The sequence below is a fragment of the Olea europaea genome, unplaced genomic scaffold (genome assembly GCF_002742605.1).
Source record: "Olea europaea var. sylvestris unplaced genomic scaffold, O_europaea_v1 scaffold2155, whole genome shotgun sequence".
Lineage (NCBI taxonomy): Eukaryota > Viridiplantae > Streptophyta > Magnoliopsida > Lamiales > Oleaceae > Olea > Olea europaea.
The window spans coordinates 76,420-93,907 of NW_019239534.1; the positions used below are offsets into that span (position 1 = coordinate 76,420).

Below are 17,488 nucleotides of genomic sequence, written 5' to 3' on the forward strand. Positions count from 1 at the left end.
TGACATTCATTTTTATTTTTGTCACTTATCCAATGATTATTTCCTTATCAGCAAGGAACTCTTTTACAAATATTGTACAAGTAAATGACTAGTGCATTTTTATATTTTACTAAACCAAAAATTACTTATTTAGAGCTTATTCCTTATAAGTAATTTGTTTAAGCTTAGCCAAACAGTATCAAGTTGTTATGAAGATATGATATCAGAGTTTTGAAGAGTACGCCTTTTGGTGGGGGTACTGAATGATATTTTTTTCTGAATTACTAGTGCTCATAGAAGCTTGATAGTATTCTAGTAAGTTCAAAAAATGTAGCCTACAATAATTTTTCTCGCAAAGTACTTTCTGAATATACATTTCCCATTACTGAACAACTCTAACTAGTTAATGCAACTCTATTATCAAATAAAGCAGCATCTTGCATATGATTCTGCATTCCATTTATAACTTCATAGATTGTTTCACTATTTGGGTGCCGTGTATCGCCTGCCATGAAGCTGAATTCGTGTCCTCCAACATTTACACTGCTCCATCCTCCTTCCTTCCTGAACTGTTTTAATCCTCTCAATTCTGTTCTTAGCTTTGCTACCTCATGCCATTTTCCAACAGACGCATATGCATTCGATAATGCCACCCTCCAAATGCTGCTCGTTGGTTGCAAAATGGCAAGCATTTTTGCTGCTTTTTCAGCCATTGGAATGTTATCAAAGAGTACAGATGAACCCAACAAAGCCCCCCAAACATCCGGTCCGGGATTTATTGGCATCTTATCAATGAAATCTTCGGCTTCTTTAAGTCTCCCAATCCTTCCCAACAGATGCACAATGCAAGCATAGTGTTCCATACTCGGTTTTATACCATAATGTTTCTCCATAAAATTGAATATTGCAAAACCCTCTTCCACCAATCCTCCATGAGCACATGCTGAAAGAATATTGACAAATGTGATTGCATTAGGTTTCCAGGTTTCTGATGTTTTGAGGTCACCAAAAATCTGTAGTGCAGAGGTCCCATTTCCGTTGATACCATAGGCTGCGATAATTGAATTCCAGGAGCTCAGATCTCTCTCATGCATTTCGTTGAAGATATTCTCTGCTAAATTTAGCCTTCCTGATTTTGCATACATTTCTATCAAAGCATTTTGGATAAAAATATCATTGAGCAAGCCTGTTTTAGTTATATAGCTGTGTATTATTTGGCCCTCTTGCAACAATGCTAAGTTTGAACAGGCTTCTAGAGATGCAAGCATTGTAATGAAATCTGGAGATACTTTATCTCGTAGATGATCTTTGTTGATTTCACCAAGGAGTTTCAGCGCCTCAATTGGCTGTTCATTCTTTACAAAACATCTGATAATGGCGTTCCATGTAACTATGTCTCTGTTGGCCATCCTTACAAAAAGTTTCGAGGCACAGTCCGCATATTTGTTCTCTGCATACATGTTTATAAGCGAATTTCCAATAACAGTGTAAGGGAGAAACCCTTGTTTGATTAAGTATCCATGAATTTCTTTCCCAAGCTTCAACGAGCCGGAATTTGCACACCCCTGAAGAAGGTTTGCCATAGTCTCCGTACTTGGATATAAACCTTCACCGATAAAACACATATCACGAAAGATTCTCGTGCCTTCATTGAAGTACCCATTGATAGAATACATTTCTATCAGAGAATTCAGCACCACAGCATTTTTACACCAATTTTGTTTCATAACCAATCCGTGAATCCAGCTAAACATCTCCCAAGTGTTAATTTCAGAGCAGGCTTGTAGCATACTCAGCATTGTTACTTCATTTGGAAGGACCCCATCTTCTTGCATCTTGAAAAACATTATAGTTGCTCTCTTAAGCATTCCATTATATACACAGCCTGAAATTACAGAAGTCCAAGAAACCACATCTCTGCTGCGAAGTCTATCTAAAAGCCTATCTGCAGCCCCCAACATCCCAGATTTAGCATATGCGTCAATTAACGAATTCTGTAAGTAATCATCTGCAATAAGCCCATATTTTATTGCGTAACTGTGAATAACTTCAACCAATTTTTCATCACCCTTAACCGCACAAGCCTGAAAAAGTACTGCCAATGTGAATTCATTAGGCTGCATAGTGTCCAACATCCTCGAAAACAACAATATCGACTCATCTACCGATTCGTTCTGGCAATAACCCGAGATTACACAAGTCCACGAGACAGCAGTTCTGTAAGGCATATGGTCGAATAGTTTTGTAGCATCTTTTATCTGGCCACACTTAACATACATGTTTAAGAGAGAGTTGCTGATGAACACATCAGCATCAAGTCCTAACTTGAGTATTTTGGCGTGAAGACTGGAACCCAGAATAGGGTTTCTGTTCTCAATGCTTGTACGCAGTGAAAGCAATACGTTTGAGAAAGTGTGCTTACTGGGAAAGGCAGACTGCAATATGAAGTGGTCACTTCCGTTCTTATCAATCTCTGAAGAAGGTTTATGAATATTAAAAACAAATTGTGAACTGAGAGAATACGCGCAGAAAGACTTCATCTTGTGGAGAATTGGAACTGGAATGGAGAAATTAGTTTTCAGTTGAAAGGCAGTTCAAATCATAAAGAATACTAATTTGTTGACTTTGATTATAGGTTAATGTTATTCAATTAGAAGTATTGAGTTCAAATTTCTAAAGAATGGGATAGAAATACATGAGATATAAAATTCACACATGCTTATGAGTTAACAATTTGAACACGTCCATATCATTACAAATTTGAGGCCAAAATATACAAGAGAATAACATCTAAATTAGAAAGGAAATATCAGCTTAGGTGAAGAACAAGATCTCATCTTCCATAACACTGAAAAATGAATGAAACTCCACATTTATTGTGCTTTTCCAATCAAAGTCGGCCCTAAAAAATTTGAGGCCCTAGGCGACTATGTATCACGAGGGCCCATCCACTTGGCAAAGTGCAAACCAACACCTAAAACTCTCCCACCCAACCTCCTTTCACTCTACTCATACTAAGTGGCGTGCTATGTTAGTAAATATGGCATTGGTAAGAGCTCCTAAGTCTTAAGCACGTGAGAATCTATCTGACAAATTGAGAAAATTGATTTGGCAGGTTTTCCACTTCTCTCTCTCTCACTCCCCCCCTCCCCCGCTCTCTCTAAGAGTGTGTTTGATTGCCTATTTTTTCATGAAAAATGTATTTTTTCTACCCAAATTCTTACTTTTGTATTGTTTGATTGCCATTTTTTTCATGAAAAAGATATTCTCACTTTTGTGACCATATTTTCTTTAAAATCAAGGAAAATATTTTCTTTAGGAAGAGTAGAATTTTATTTTTCACGGAATTCATTCTCTCTTTCTCTTTCTTATTTATCCACTCTCTCTCATTAATCCACCAATAAAAATGGACAAGTATAATATTTTCTAGGTTGAAAATTAAATCAATCAAACACATTTAATTGACAATTTTCATACAAATAAATTCTGGGCAATTGAATTACCTAGAATTTATTTTCTTCCCATGCAAATTTCATACTTGCAATCAAACGTACCCTAACTTCTTCTTCTTTCTGTATCTCATACAGACACACAAAATACAAATGCACTCCTATATTGGCTGCAATAATTGACAATTCCAAAAGCAATGATCTTCTCCTAGCTACAATAATGGTGCTAGCTTTGGCGCTACTTGTTAGTTGTTAGGGAGAGAATCAACAGAAAGCCAAAAACCTTCCTGCCTTCTTCACCATTCACCATATTTTTTGCCATTGTTCAGAGACCATCCAAAATTTGAGGCCCTAGACCCAACTGAGGCCCTAGGCGTTTGCCTTGGTCGTTTGGCCTCAGGGCCGGCTCTGTTTCCAATGATGCAATCAAGATCCTCAAGAAAATGGAAATATACTTTAGAGAAAGATTGATGCAGTTCTTTCATCTTGGTATCAATATCCGATCTATTGCAATTTCCTTGATGCATATTTACTGGTAAATACACGATATTTCACCTCATTAAGGCTGTAGTCAGAGCATGTTGTACGACGGAATTTCGTGTATTAAAATACAGAAATCGTTACAAATTGTATTTTGATAAATACAAGTGATGTTGACTTTCTTGTAATTGTAAAATTGTAAAATCCTTTGATTAATGATCTGAATATTTGAAGACGAGGGGTCACGTGGCTTAAATCTTGATCTTCAAGAATTTGTTGAAAATTTGATTTGTCGAGATTTGACTTATTTGGAACTTGAATCTTGATGCTTGGATTTGGACTTGAATTTGATTTAATTTGAAGAAGACTTTGATCTTCTTGGACTTGGCGTGAACCTGTTTGATTCGGAGAAGATTTTAATCTTCTTGGGGTTCACCGAGCTAAGGCTTGACAGAATTTCTTTCCTTCTTTCAGCCTCGAGATTTCTTCAGCACTTCGTGGCATTCTCTGCTTTCTTTCTTGCTAGTTTTCTGTGTGTCCCGTCTTATGGACCATTTGTCTTATTTATAGGGGAGGATTCGGACTAATTTTGGTAATTACTCAATTATATTTAATTAAAAGAGATAATTGTGTAATTATAGTTTTATTTATTTGTTTGTTTATTTATTTAAAATGTGATATGCGCCTTTGAATATATGGACCTTAGTAGATTTCAATTTAATTGGGCTAATCATTTAAATCGACCCAATCCAATCCATTTTATTTTATTTACTTATTTATTTTTTTATTTTTATTTTCATGTCTACAAATGCCCCCTCAAGATTTATTTATTTATTATGAAATAAATAAATTAATAAATCTTGATTTTTTTGAATTTCTTGATTTTATTTTATTTTTTAATTTAGGATTTGATTTGAACTCAAATTTCTTGTTAGTAAATTAATACAGACGGAAATTTTGAGAATAAGATATGAATTTGATAAAAATTTCATCTTTCAAATTTGAGAATAAGAATTTTTTTTTTCTTTTTTTTGGTCGTATTTAGATTATTTATTTATTAATTTTATACGACCCATAATAAATTTGATTTGGACAGGGCTTTTATGTTTCATGACAAGTTGGGCTTAAATGAAGTTCGATACTTACCTATTTATATGAATGCGTTATGAGATTTGAAAGCAAACACATTAAATCTTCCAAATAGAGCAAATAGAGGTAAAGAATTTTTTATTTTTTTCTCTCTCGTTTTGGTCTCTCTCTCTCTCTCTCTCTCTTTTTAATATAATATTTTTTTTCTTTGTTTTCACCATGGCAGAAATGTGAAAATCGAAAAAAAAAAACATATACCAATTGCTTTTTGCAATGTGTAGTAAGTCAAAAACCAATCAACAATTCAAATTGGTTTTCTTTGACTTATTTTTTTAGTTTCTTAAGGCAACGGAAACCAAATGTACTGAAGTTAGAAACCAATTAACAATTCTAATTGGATTTGATTTAACTCTTTTTGTTTCTTGGATGGAGGAAACCAGCCACTGCCAATTGAAACAGCAGAAACCCTTTTTTTCAGTTTATTTAAATCTTTTACATGTAATCCCTTTTTTTTGACCTTTTGTTTTGTTTTGACTTTTTTTTTTCTTCTTTTTTTTTTGTTTTTTGTTTTTTGATTTTATATGCATGTAACTTTTCTTCTTTATTTTCTTTTTATTTTAATCCACTTTTTTTTATTTGTTGATTAATTTGGTGTGGTTATTTTTTTTAACAAAATTGAAATTACAATTTTTTTTTTCAGGGATTCAACTTTTTGGAGCAAATCAAGGATTTTGAGGTTCAAAATTTTCTTCGTATAGAGGTTAAATTTTATTTTTTTTGCAATTTTTTTATGAGTTCAGGAAATATATGATTATGAACAAACTTAAAATCGCAAACCTTCATATACATTGAGGACAAATGACTGTCACTTTTCGCCATCCAATGTACTTTTTGTTGAGGACCAAGGACCTGCTTCTTCCATCGTCCAAGGCACTTTGTGTTAAGGACCAATGACTGGCTCCTTCAACTGTTCAAGACACTTTGTGTTGACAACTAAGGAGCTGTTCCTTTCATCGTCCAATGCACTTTGTGTTAAGGATCAAGGACTTCTCCTTCAACTGTCTGAGACACTTTGTGTTGAGGACGAAGGACATGTTCCTTCCATCGTCCAAGGCACCTTGTGTTAAGGACCAAGGACTGGCTCCTTCAACTGTCCAAGACACTTTGTATTGAGGACCAAGGACTGACCCCTTCAACTGTCCAAGACACTTTGTGTTGAGGACCAAGGACTTGTTCCTTCCATCGTCCGAGACACTTTGTGTTAGGGACCAAAGACCCGTTCCTTCCATCGTCCAAGACACTTGGTGTTGAAGACCAATGATTAGCTCCTTCAACTGTTCAAGACACTTTGTGTTGAAGACCAAGGACTTGTTCCTTCCATCGTCTAAGACACTTTTTATAGAGGCTGCTTACATATTTTGAAAACTCGGGATTTTAAACAATAAACCAATTTGAGAGATTTACTGCCCTCCCTTTTTTTTAGCTGACTTTTTTTTCAGGTATGGCCGGAACAAGTTCTGATGATAAAATGTGCTCTGACATGCACGAAATTGTTGAGCTTAAAGATTAAGGCAAAAGTTATCTACGTTTCAAAGATACTGATGTGAAGTACCATGTCCAGACCGGCGTACGAGGAAACTTAAATTTAGTGTCCATAAGCCAACGACAGACCCTTCCCCTGACCTTCTGGAGCCATTGTCGGAGTTGCATATGTCCACCATTAGTGAATGTCACGAGAGTTTGGATACTGGCAAGTCCAATCGCTCTGGCAGTCATCTTCCCTTTTTGTGTCTTCCGCCTCATCATTCCCAGAGCATGGAGTATATTCCAAGGGCTGTGATTTGTGAGAAAATTGATAATAGAGAAATACAATGGGGAAGCGCACTGGTAAGTCGAGGAGAGATTTCTTTTCTTCCAAAATTCTGGGAGTGGTCTTTGTGGGTCCAGAAACTTCTGCTCAAGAGGAATCTCCGCGAGTTAGCTTTTGCAGTCGGTTTTGCTGCAAAAGATTACCATCGCCCAAACTCCATTTACAGAACTCTTTGTGAGGTTTGGCGTCCAGAAACCAACACCTTTGTGACTGCCAATGGTGAAATTGACATTTCTCTTTGGGACATCTGCGAGATAAGTGGACTTTTGATCATGGGTCATTATTATGAGGAAGTAGTCCCAAGCCTTTCAGAGTTGACGGATCATCTTCCCAAGTCTTGTTTGTATCTCTTTAACGTTTTCACATTGATTGCCCATACGAATGAATCTGACAGAGTTACTCACGAACAGTGGATTAATTTTTGGTTTTATGAGAATGGTTGTGTCCCGAACCCTCGACAACACAAAAATTATAAGAATGCTATGAATTTAAATCCATTCAAAAGGCGCCATCAAAGAACATCAAAGGAAATACGGAGGCCCATGGTGGCAGACAAGCAGAGAGACATTACTCGTAGGGATCGACGTTATTGGGGCAATTTTCTAGTAGCTCTGTCTATGGAAGAAGAAGATGAATTAGAGATAGCAGCCTATCTCTCCCTATGGCTTTATCGCTTCGTTCTTCCGTCTGGGAACGGAAGTATAAGAGTCGGGACTTTTAAAGTATCTTCTAGGATGGCAGACGAATACACTTATAGTTTGGTTTAACCCATATTGGCAAGCATTTATAGTGGACTTACACGAACATCTAACTATCAAGTAAATCCAGACCTTGGCTCAATTTCACATTCATTTCCTGGACATTTTCTTTATGATTGGGCAGCAACTTATTTTGTCCGAGATGTTTATGCTCATGTAGACAAGAGTTATTCTCTCCCTATAATTTGAAGATATGCCAGAACTCTGAATGCTTTTCAATCTTGGGAGAAAAATGCCGTTGATTGTCGAGAATTTATCCATGGAGCGATGAACACCGGTAACTTTTGTTGAAATTCATTACCCTCATCGTCTCATCCTGATGTACGTATGGATGATCAATCGAGGTCTGCGGATACTTCAGAATTCATGATGAGTATTCGATCTGGATTTGTTTTTTATCGTCGAGGAAATTCACCTTTTATTCTTGAGGCATATAATCCTCACAGGTTTGCGACAGTTTGGCTTCAGACAGAAACTTCCCTTCAGACAGAAACTTCCCGGTTCACCAAGAAAGTTGAATATTGCCCCCAGTGTAGGTGACATGTATCGAGTTTGGTTGTCCTTAACTCGGATAAAAAGTGGGTCTGTACTTCATATTCCAGAGTATGTGAGGGATATACATCAAAACATTGATGTTGAATACCAGGCTTGGTGGAATAGCAAAGTGTTACCACTCTTGACCAAGGTCTAGGTGCAAGTCTTATTTTCTAATGAGAGCCGTGACTTTGTTCTTGGCTCGGCTCCGAACAGGGTTTTAGCTACAGGGTTAAACCCTCCAAATGCTGCTCCTGAAGAGGCTTTTCGAAAGAGAGATCTAAACCAGCAAAATGAAAGAGGTATTAAGAGAATCAAAATTATAGTTCCCTCGACAAAGGTTGCTGCTACCTTTGAGCGTACTGATAAGGTGCCAAAAGTAATTTTGATTCCAGATCACAGTAGTCCTAGAGATTGAGCATCACAATTACCAGGAAAGACTTTAACTCCAGAAGATGAAAGTTCTGGAGATCAGTATAGTTCTCCCTTTTTTTTATGTACTGTTTGTATCTGATTTTCTGTCACAGTCTTTAATTTCAGGCTTCTCTTTATCGAATATACAAAATCAAACGACCAATAGAACCGAGGCCGCTTCAAGCTATTTCGAGTTTTCCAAAAGGTGAAGTTGGAGCTTCTCACATTAACCTTAGCCTCCCGAACACATCATCAGATGGTAGATTTTTAGACATGTCACCCAGGACACGAAATGCATGTATGTGCCCTGTTATTGTTTGCTGCACTTTTTCCTTTCTTTTTTTTTGAAACCATGCTCCATTTCTTGTAGTTTTCCGAGCGTCCCTGAAGAACTAAATTTCTCAATGAATCCAAACTTTTTGCAAGATCAGACCGGCGAGAATGACGGGTGAATTGATGCACTTTAAGAAATAGATGGTATTCATGATTCTCACGACCTTCTTTGCAAATATCCAGGCACCATCAATGGAGGTACTTTGGTGCATATCATGGACAATTTTAATGCTGAAGATGAAGTAAATTCAGGGACTGTGAGAGCTAACATTTCAGAGATAAATCAAGGAGTTCCTGTCATTCCATCTTCATTAGCTTTAGTCAGTATTCCGCCTTCACAAACAAATAATCATCGGGCTGCATGAATCTGTTCTTTCATGTCTGGTCCTCCACCTGGAATTACCCAAGAATCTCCTTATCTGAAGGCTGCTCTGCAAGAAGTTATGAATAATTACCTCCAGAAATGTTTTAAGGATGTCTTAAAGTATGGATTCTCCAATATTCGATCTTGGTGGGATGAAAATAATTTAATTCTTCAGAATGTGATTACCAACTCATTCCACGTAGACCTAGCACCTTTGATGAAACGCATGGATGTGTATCTGAAAAAAATTGACTCTTACTTGTCTGAAAGAAAGCAGCACTTGGATTGTTCAACCGTTGAAGAAAAGGTGGAGGAGTTGAAACTTTTGAACATTCAGCTGGAAGTAAAGGATTCCACGTATTTTTTGTTGAGAGGCAAAATTAGTGAGTTAACATTTGAGCTAGATAGACTTCGTGATGAACTTCAAGCCCAAGAAGAACACAAAAGTATGATTGGAACTAAGAAGACAGCATTGGAAGAAGCACAGACAAGAGATGTCGCTAGCATAGCATCTATTAAGCAGAAAAGGAAGACCCTTGAAGATAGTTTCCTGCGAGTGATCAATAGCAAATGATCCTGATGAAGTCATGAATTTTTGATCTTTTTTTTCTAAGACCATATTGTTTGAATTTTGACTTACTATTATTATTTGGATGAACTTTTCTTTTTCATGTTTCTTGTGTTTTTTTTTACAACAATTGATAAACAAATTGAATGAATTTATTAGTTGTGACTGAACTTGAATTTATAATTTATTCAAACTGCTTACGTACCCAAACGGGATCAAGTCGAACGTAGTTCATTACAAGAATACAATTTTTTTTGTACAATGAAAAATTCAAAAATAAAGAACTTTACGCGTAAAAACGCTTTAAAAATTTTCCATTGATAGGTCCGATTTGCAATCCATCTTTGTTGACGATCTTGTACGCTTCGTTAGTGAATGCTTGAGTAATAAGAAATGGACCATCCCATTTAGGTTGGAACTTGCCCCCTGTTTTTCTTGTGATTATGATTGGCATGCGCACGGAAAGTACCAGATCTCCAACTTTAAATGATCTTGGTCACACCTTTTTGTTGAAAGACTTGGTCAGTCGACTTTGATAGCACTCTAGATGCATTTGTGCTTCTAACATCTTCTTATCCAAAGCTTCTAGCTCTTCCAATCGAAAGCGGGCATTTTCTTCAGTTGTCAAACCTTCCTAGATAGCAATTCGAAGTGACGGAATTTGACACTCCATGGGAAGGACAGCTTTTACCCTATATACTAAGGCATAAGAAGTGGCTTGTATTGGAGTTCGATAATTAGTTCGATAAGCCCATAAGACTTCACTAATTTTCTCATGCCAATCTCTTTTTGATTTGGAGACAACGTTTTTCAGTAGACTGCATAGTGTTTTGTTGAATGCCTCTGCCAATTCGTTAGCTGCCGCAATGTACAAGGACGAGTTGTACTGTTTGAATCCAAACTTTACACATAAATTGTTTATGTGGCTATTGCAAAATGGCTTGCCATTATCAGTTATGATGTGTCACGAGACACCATATCTATAAATGATTTGGATACGAATGAAATCTACGACATTTTCTTTCTTTACTTTCTTCAATGGTATGGCTTCGGCCCACTTAGAGAAGTAGTCAGTCCCAACGAGGATGTAAGCATGCCCTGCTGAAGAATTTGGAGTTATAGGTCCAATTACATCAAGACCCCATGCATCAAACGGTCATAAAGCTATTGTTGGATGTAATGGTTCCGAAGGTTGATGGATGAAATTTGCATGGATTTGGTAAGCTTCACATTTTCTTGCATAATCTATGGAGTCTTGTACCATAGTTGGCCAGTAATATCTCATCCTCTTTATTTGAAAATGGAGTTTGGGTCCAGACTGGTGGGCACCACAAATTCCAGAGTGGGCTTCTTCCACGACCTGCATTGTTTCATCATTACTTAGGCATCAAAGGAAAACTCCATCAAATGATCGTCGATAAAGTGTTCCCTTATAAAAGATAAAGCGAGAGGCACGCCTCTTAATTTCTGTTTTTCGCCTTGAATTATCTGGTAGCTTTTGATGTTGAAGGAAATCGATTATTGGCTATCTCCAATCTTCTCTTTCCTCATCTTCGACTACTTTGACACTATTATTTTCTTCCAAATTACTGGGTAGCAATGATGGAAGCACTCATCTTTGAGCAATTGATATGGAGTGGGAAAATTCTTCATCTGATCTAGCTAAAACAGCAGTCAAATTAGCTAAGGAATCAGCTTTCTTATTTTCACTTCTCGGGACGAATTTGATTTTTATCGAATCAAATCGTCTCATAAGCACTGCTGCATGTTCATGATATGGCTTCAAGTCTGAATTACGGACTTCATATTCAGCTAAAAGTTGGTTGATTATCAATTTAGAATCTCCAAAGACTTCCAGCTGGTGAATATCCATATCTAAAGCTGTCTCTAAGCCGATGATAAGAGCTTGATATTCTACCACATTATTCGAACATTTCTCTGTTAAGGCAAATGAGTAGGGCATGACGAGATCATGAGGAGTAATGAAGACCACTCCTACTCCGGCACCATAACTTCGGGCTGCCCCGTCGAAGTATAGCATCCATGATGTATGATTTCGGTGAATAGAACTTCTTCATCGGGAAGGTCTTCCTGAAGTTCCCATTCTGCTGGAATTGGGTGGTTAGCAAGGAAATCCGCCAAAGCTTGTCCTTTAATGGCCTTTTGTGGAATGAATTTGATGTCGAACTCAGACAACAGTAATGCCCATTTTTCAATCCTTCCAGAAAGAATCGGCCTAGACATTATGTACTTCAATGGATTAATCTTCGAAATAAGATTGATTGTGCGTGATAGCATATAATGCCTCAACTTTTTAGCTGCAAAGATTAACGCAAGGCATATTTTTTCAATAGGCGAATACTTCATTTCAGCGCCTACTAGTGTCCGACTCAAGTAATAGAGTGCATTCTCTTTTCCTTCTTCGTTAACTTGGGCAAGAAGTGCCTCTAGAGAACATTCTTGTGCTACAACATAAAGAGTCAGCGACTTCCCTGGAACTGGAGCTGTGAGTACTGGTGGACGAGACAAATATTGTTTAATGCTTTGGAAAGCATTTTGACAAGAGTCATCCCATTCAAATGGTACATCTTTCTTCACCAATTTGTTAAATGGATGACAACGTCCGGCTAGATTAGAGATAAATCTTCGAATGTATGCAAGTTTTCCTTGAAGACATTTCAACTCACGTACATTTCTTGGCTCTAGCATGTTGATTATAGTTTCAATTTTTGATTGATCTATTTCAATGCCCCGATGTCGAACAATGAAGCCAAGAAATTTTCCATAGGTGACGCCAAATGCACATTTCAACTGTTCATCTTTAATTGATGTCATCGAAGTTTATTGAAAACATCTCGTAAATCTTGTAAATGATCGTCGCTCCTCTTTTTTGTTTTAACAACAAGATCATCCACATAACATTCAACGTTCTTATGTAGAATATCATCGAAAATCTTTTGCATTGCCCACTGTTAGGTTGCCCCCGTATTTTTTAATCCAAAATGCATAATTTTGTAACAATATATGCCTTTAGGGGTACGAAATGATTTGAGTTCCTCATCTTTTGGGTTCATCCATATCTGATTGTAGCTGAAAAACCCGTCCATGAAAGATAAGACTTCATATCCAGTAGTTGCATCCACCATCAATTCTGTTATTGGAAGTGAAAAATCATCTTTCGGACATTCTTGATTTAGATCCCGAAAGTCAACGCAAATTTGTAAATGCACGTTCTTCTTTTTGATAGGAACAATGTTTGCGATCCATGTTGGATATTTCACTTCGTGTATTAATCTAGCTTCAATAAGTTTGTTGACTTCTATTTCAATTTGAGGAATCAGTTCTGGTCAAAATCTTATTTAAGGTTGTTTGACTGGTCAAACTCCATGTCTTACTGCAAGATGATGCATTGCAACCTTAGGATTTAACCCCGACATTTCTTTGTAAGACCATGCAAACACGTCTTTGTATTCGTGAAGAAAACTAATGTACTCAGATTCTTCATTTTGACTGAGAAGGGCACTTACAAATAGTGGTCTTGGGTCTTCTTCATCCCCAGGTTCAATTGTTTCAAGTCATCCACAGTAGCTTGTCTCCCTTCTTCAAAAATAGGTGGGGCTTGTTTAGGTTCATCAATTGTGATAGAACTTTCGAACTCGGAGTCTGAATCGGGAGCTTCTTTAAAGGCTATGTGATTGATAGAGACTTCTTCCTTTTCTTCACTCTTCTTTAGGGACGGACGAACTTTTTGTTGTCTTCGTCTTCTTCTTGATCGTTGTGGCTTTAGGCTTGGATCAGAAGTTTTAATCCCAAGTCGAGAAAATGTAGATTGTCTTTGGGATGACATTTGGGGAGCTTATGCATTCCTATCAATTTGGGTAGAAGAAGAAGAATCTTCGCTTAATCTTTGGAAGACAGAAACTTTACCTTTTATATCGACCATTGGGGAGGGTTCTCCTTTTAACCTTTTAAACACCGAAACTCTGGCATTCTCATTTTCGATTCGACTGAACATTGAAGGTTTCGGCTGTTCAGATTTCTCTTCAGCAACTTCATAAATTTGAATAATGATGGAGTTTGAGGAAACCTTCTTGACCTTAATCTTTCTTGGTGGATTGGGATCATATCCTAAACCATACCTGGGTCGGGACACCAAGGCTCCATCAGAATTAGAAGGGGAATGCCCTCCTGAAAGGACAGCATCAAGATCACCTAATTTACGAGGCACTCCTTTTCCAAACCCAGCATTTTCGAACAACTTTTTAACATGAGGATTGTAACATCCTTTGAAAGTTTGTTTTGATTTAGTAGCTCCTTCTTGTTTGGACGAGCTGGAAATATAAAGTTTTAATATGTCGGGAACAAATGTTGAAGCCTCTGATGTAGATTTATATTCTTTTGGGCTCGCCATAAGTTGGTGGGGCAGAAGCAATTTTGGGATACTAGGTATTGGAAGAGTTAACTCTTTTCTCAATACCTCAATATCAGTTGATTCTACTTGAGGTTTTTTGCCTTTAGTAAATCTTGACTTATCTTTGATAAGTTGATGAGATTGAGCAGCACTAGACGTATCATGATCGTTTGTATCTTCTTTGATTTTGAATCCAGATATGGTCAACCCTGAAGAATTACATTCTTCACCTTCCATGTAAAACTTGACATCGGCAAAATGAGATTCTTCTTCGAGAAAAGGTTTCGACTCAACTACCACACATTTGACTTCTCCATCTCGACTATATTTGAAGCATTGGTGCCAAGTCGAAGGTACCACTCCAGTTTCGTGTAGCCAAACACGTCCAAGGAGTAACTCGTATGATTTTTTAGCATCAATGACATGGAAAAGAGCAGAGGAGATTAACTCTCCTATTTGCAGCTTTAGGCGAATCATGCCAATGGCTCGCTGACCTTTTTGATTGAATCCTTGAATCATGATTTTACTTCTGGATAGATTACCAACATTGATTGCAATTTTTTTCATTATTTTGACCGACATAATATTTACAGCAAATCCACAATCGATCATTATACGATTTATCTTGCACTCTCGAATATAACTGCTGACATACAGTGGTCTATTATGTGGACGTGAACCCGGCTGTAAATCTCCATCGTCGAATGTTATGGTGGCTATACAATCTTGAGGAGTTGTGGCTCCAATATGTTCTAAAGCTTTGCCTTCATATTCTTTCGGATCGATTAATGCTGCGACCAAGGCCATCCGATCATCGAAGGGAAGGGCAAGAGACTCTGCTAGACTTGTATTGGCAGGAATATTATTTAGTTGTGAAATAGTTTTCTTCTATTTTGAAGTTTGCCTTGATACGTTCTTCATTTCATCTTTCTCCTCCACATTGATTACTTTGGAGGTTAGACATTCTTTATCAAAGAAACCCTTAGGAAAGTAATCACCCAAGGTCGGTAGTCTAGGAAGAACGCATGGAGCTGCTCCCTCTTCGGTTGATTTAGTAGATACTCTTAGCTTGGCTTCAGGCCTACTTAATTGATTGTTCCTTGGTCTTGATTTCTTGTCACAAAAGTTAGAAATTGGGAGTCGTGGAGCCTTTCGACGACGTCTTTTCACTAGGGTCCATGCCCCCTGATCTTCTTTTAGTGTTTCTTCTTCATTGGGTTGAATTTTCGTACCCAATTTCTCCAGCTTTGTTCCTGCAAGAGGCGTAGAAGGTAATATTTTACCTATTTTGTTTAGCATTTTGTATTTCTCTTTCTTCTTTATGAAGGTAGACCAGCTGTCACCGATCTCGTCTTCTAATTCTGAGTCGAAATCCCAAACATCCAAGTCACCTGTCATAATTTCATAAAAGGTTGGATGATTGGGTGCGCTTGGTCCATTCATCCATGGATAGATATAACTGATGATGATTTCTCCGTCTACCTCAAATTTCACTAGGATGGCTCCTTCCAGGAGTTGAGGTCCAAATTCCTCAACTGAGGATTTATAGGCATCGTGTACATCAGAGAATGTTTGTTTCTTTCCTGAAATGGGAATTGGATCAAATGATCCAAATAAAACCATCGAGCATGCAGCTGTTGGATTCTCTCCAATCTTAAGTTTGATCTTATTTTCTTTGTCCAAGCGAACAATAAGATGTTTCAAAACAAAGCATTTTTCCACTAGATGACTAATGATCCTGTGAAATTTACAGTATTTAGGATGATCGATCTTACCAGCCTCTTCAGGTCTTTTTGGTATTGGAAGTTTGATTATTTTCTGTTCAAGGAGCTGATCCAGAATTCCAGAAGCTTCTGAATCCGAGAATGGGTACTCCCTTTCTTCAAGTTCCTTTAGAGTCACATGACTTCTGTTTCCGACTTGTCCTTTGTTAGGTCTGAACTCTAGCTTCGGTTTTGAGTTCGAGCTCGACCCTTGGAAGGCTATCTTTGCAGGAATAGTAGAAATCACCATAGCCTCTTTCAATTTAATTGTCTTGACGTCCTTCTTTATATCCTTCTTAGGATCTTTCTTGTCACGTGGATCACTTGGTAAATAACTCCCATGCCTTACAATTTGGAACTCCAGGTCATGAGCACATGTTACCAATTCTTCGAATGAGTGAGGCATGTTTGCTTGTAGATTATAGAGTAATCCCCAATGCATGCCTTGTACACACATGTCGATGGAAGATGCTTCACTTATTCGTTCTTTACAATTAAGCACAAGGTTTCTCCAGTGTTCAATATATTCTACTACAGGCTCTTCCTTGCTCTGCTTTGTTCGAGCAAGTTCTGGAAGGCTGACAGTTCGTCGGGTGCTAATAGAAGCGTGTTAAGAACTCTCGCTCGAGTTGATATCAACTATCAATTGACCCTGCCGGTAAGTCTGTGTACCAATCAAATGCAAAACCTTTGAGGGAACGTACGAACTGCTTCACCATTATGTCATTGTAAGTACCTGCATTATTACACGTCCTAATAAAATGAGCAACATGTTGCTTTAGGTTGCCCTTTCCGTCAAAACATTGAAACTTCGGAGGTTGGTAACCGAGAGGCATCTTTATTTCATTGATTCGACGACTATAGCGTTTGGTATACACCAATGAAGATTGCAACAAACCACCATATTGGACACGAATAGTGTCTGCAATCATATGTTGAAGCTGTTGAACGGATAGAGAGCCAACGGAGAGTTGAGTGGCTTCACGCAAGACATTTTGAACAATTGTTCGATCATGTATATCTTGCTTCTGTTGATGCTTTTGGACTTCTAACTCTTTGGCCTTGGAAGATCCTAAATTTTCCTGATCTTCTTTAACCAGTGGATTTTGCGACTCTAGCTTATGCATGAGTGCGGCAATTTGGGCATCTTTTTCTTCTAACGACTTTGTTAATTTTTCAATAGCTAAAGCCATTTGTTGGATTCGATCATCTGAGCCCGATACCGCTTCTGTGACCATCACTGGCTCAAGTGATTCTTCAGATGAAGTATCATCTTCCCACTTTTGCTGAGAAGTAGCATGAGGGGATCAAGATAAGGATCTACCACTGGAGATGGATCCATCAACGTTCTCCCTAAACTCAAATAATCTGCACAAGTTGTACTGGTACTGGTAATGGAAGCATCCTTGCCAGGTGATTTACCATGTTTAGCTCTTGCGCGCCTTAAAATTTTCCTTGCATCTTCATTTTGACGCT

General features: G+C 37.7%; 1 protein-coding gene across 1 annotated transcript; it reads right to left on the reverse strand.

Annotated features, from left to right (window-relative positions):
- Nucleotides 1–374: 374 nt before the first annotated feature.
- Nucleotides 375–6,693, reverse strand: LOC111380504 (pentatricopeptide repeat-containing protein At1g06140, mitochondrial-like). Its single transcript, XM_023004086.1, has 2 exons — nucleotides 6,669–6,693; nucleotides 375–2,452 (listed from the first exon to the last, which is right to left on the reverse strand). Exons 1-2 carry the CDS (start codon nucleotides 6,691–6,693, stop codon nucleotides 375–377), a joined length of 2,103 nt encoding a protein of 700 aa, XP_022859854.1.
- Nucleotides 6,694–17,488: the final 10,795 nt, after the last annotated feature.

Bases quoted from the DNA above. Each gene is read 5' to 3' on its own strand.
- LOC111380504 (XM_023004086.1), bottom strand. From the start codon at position 6,693: ATGGCTCCAGAAGGTCAGGGGAAGG. The intron at 2,453-6,668 runs GTCTGTCGTTGG...AACCTTCTTCAG, and splicing joins TCCAGAAGGTCAGGGGAAGG to AGATTGATAAGAACGGAAGT.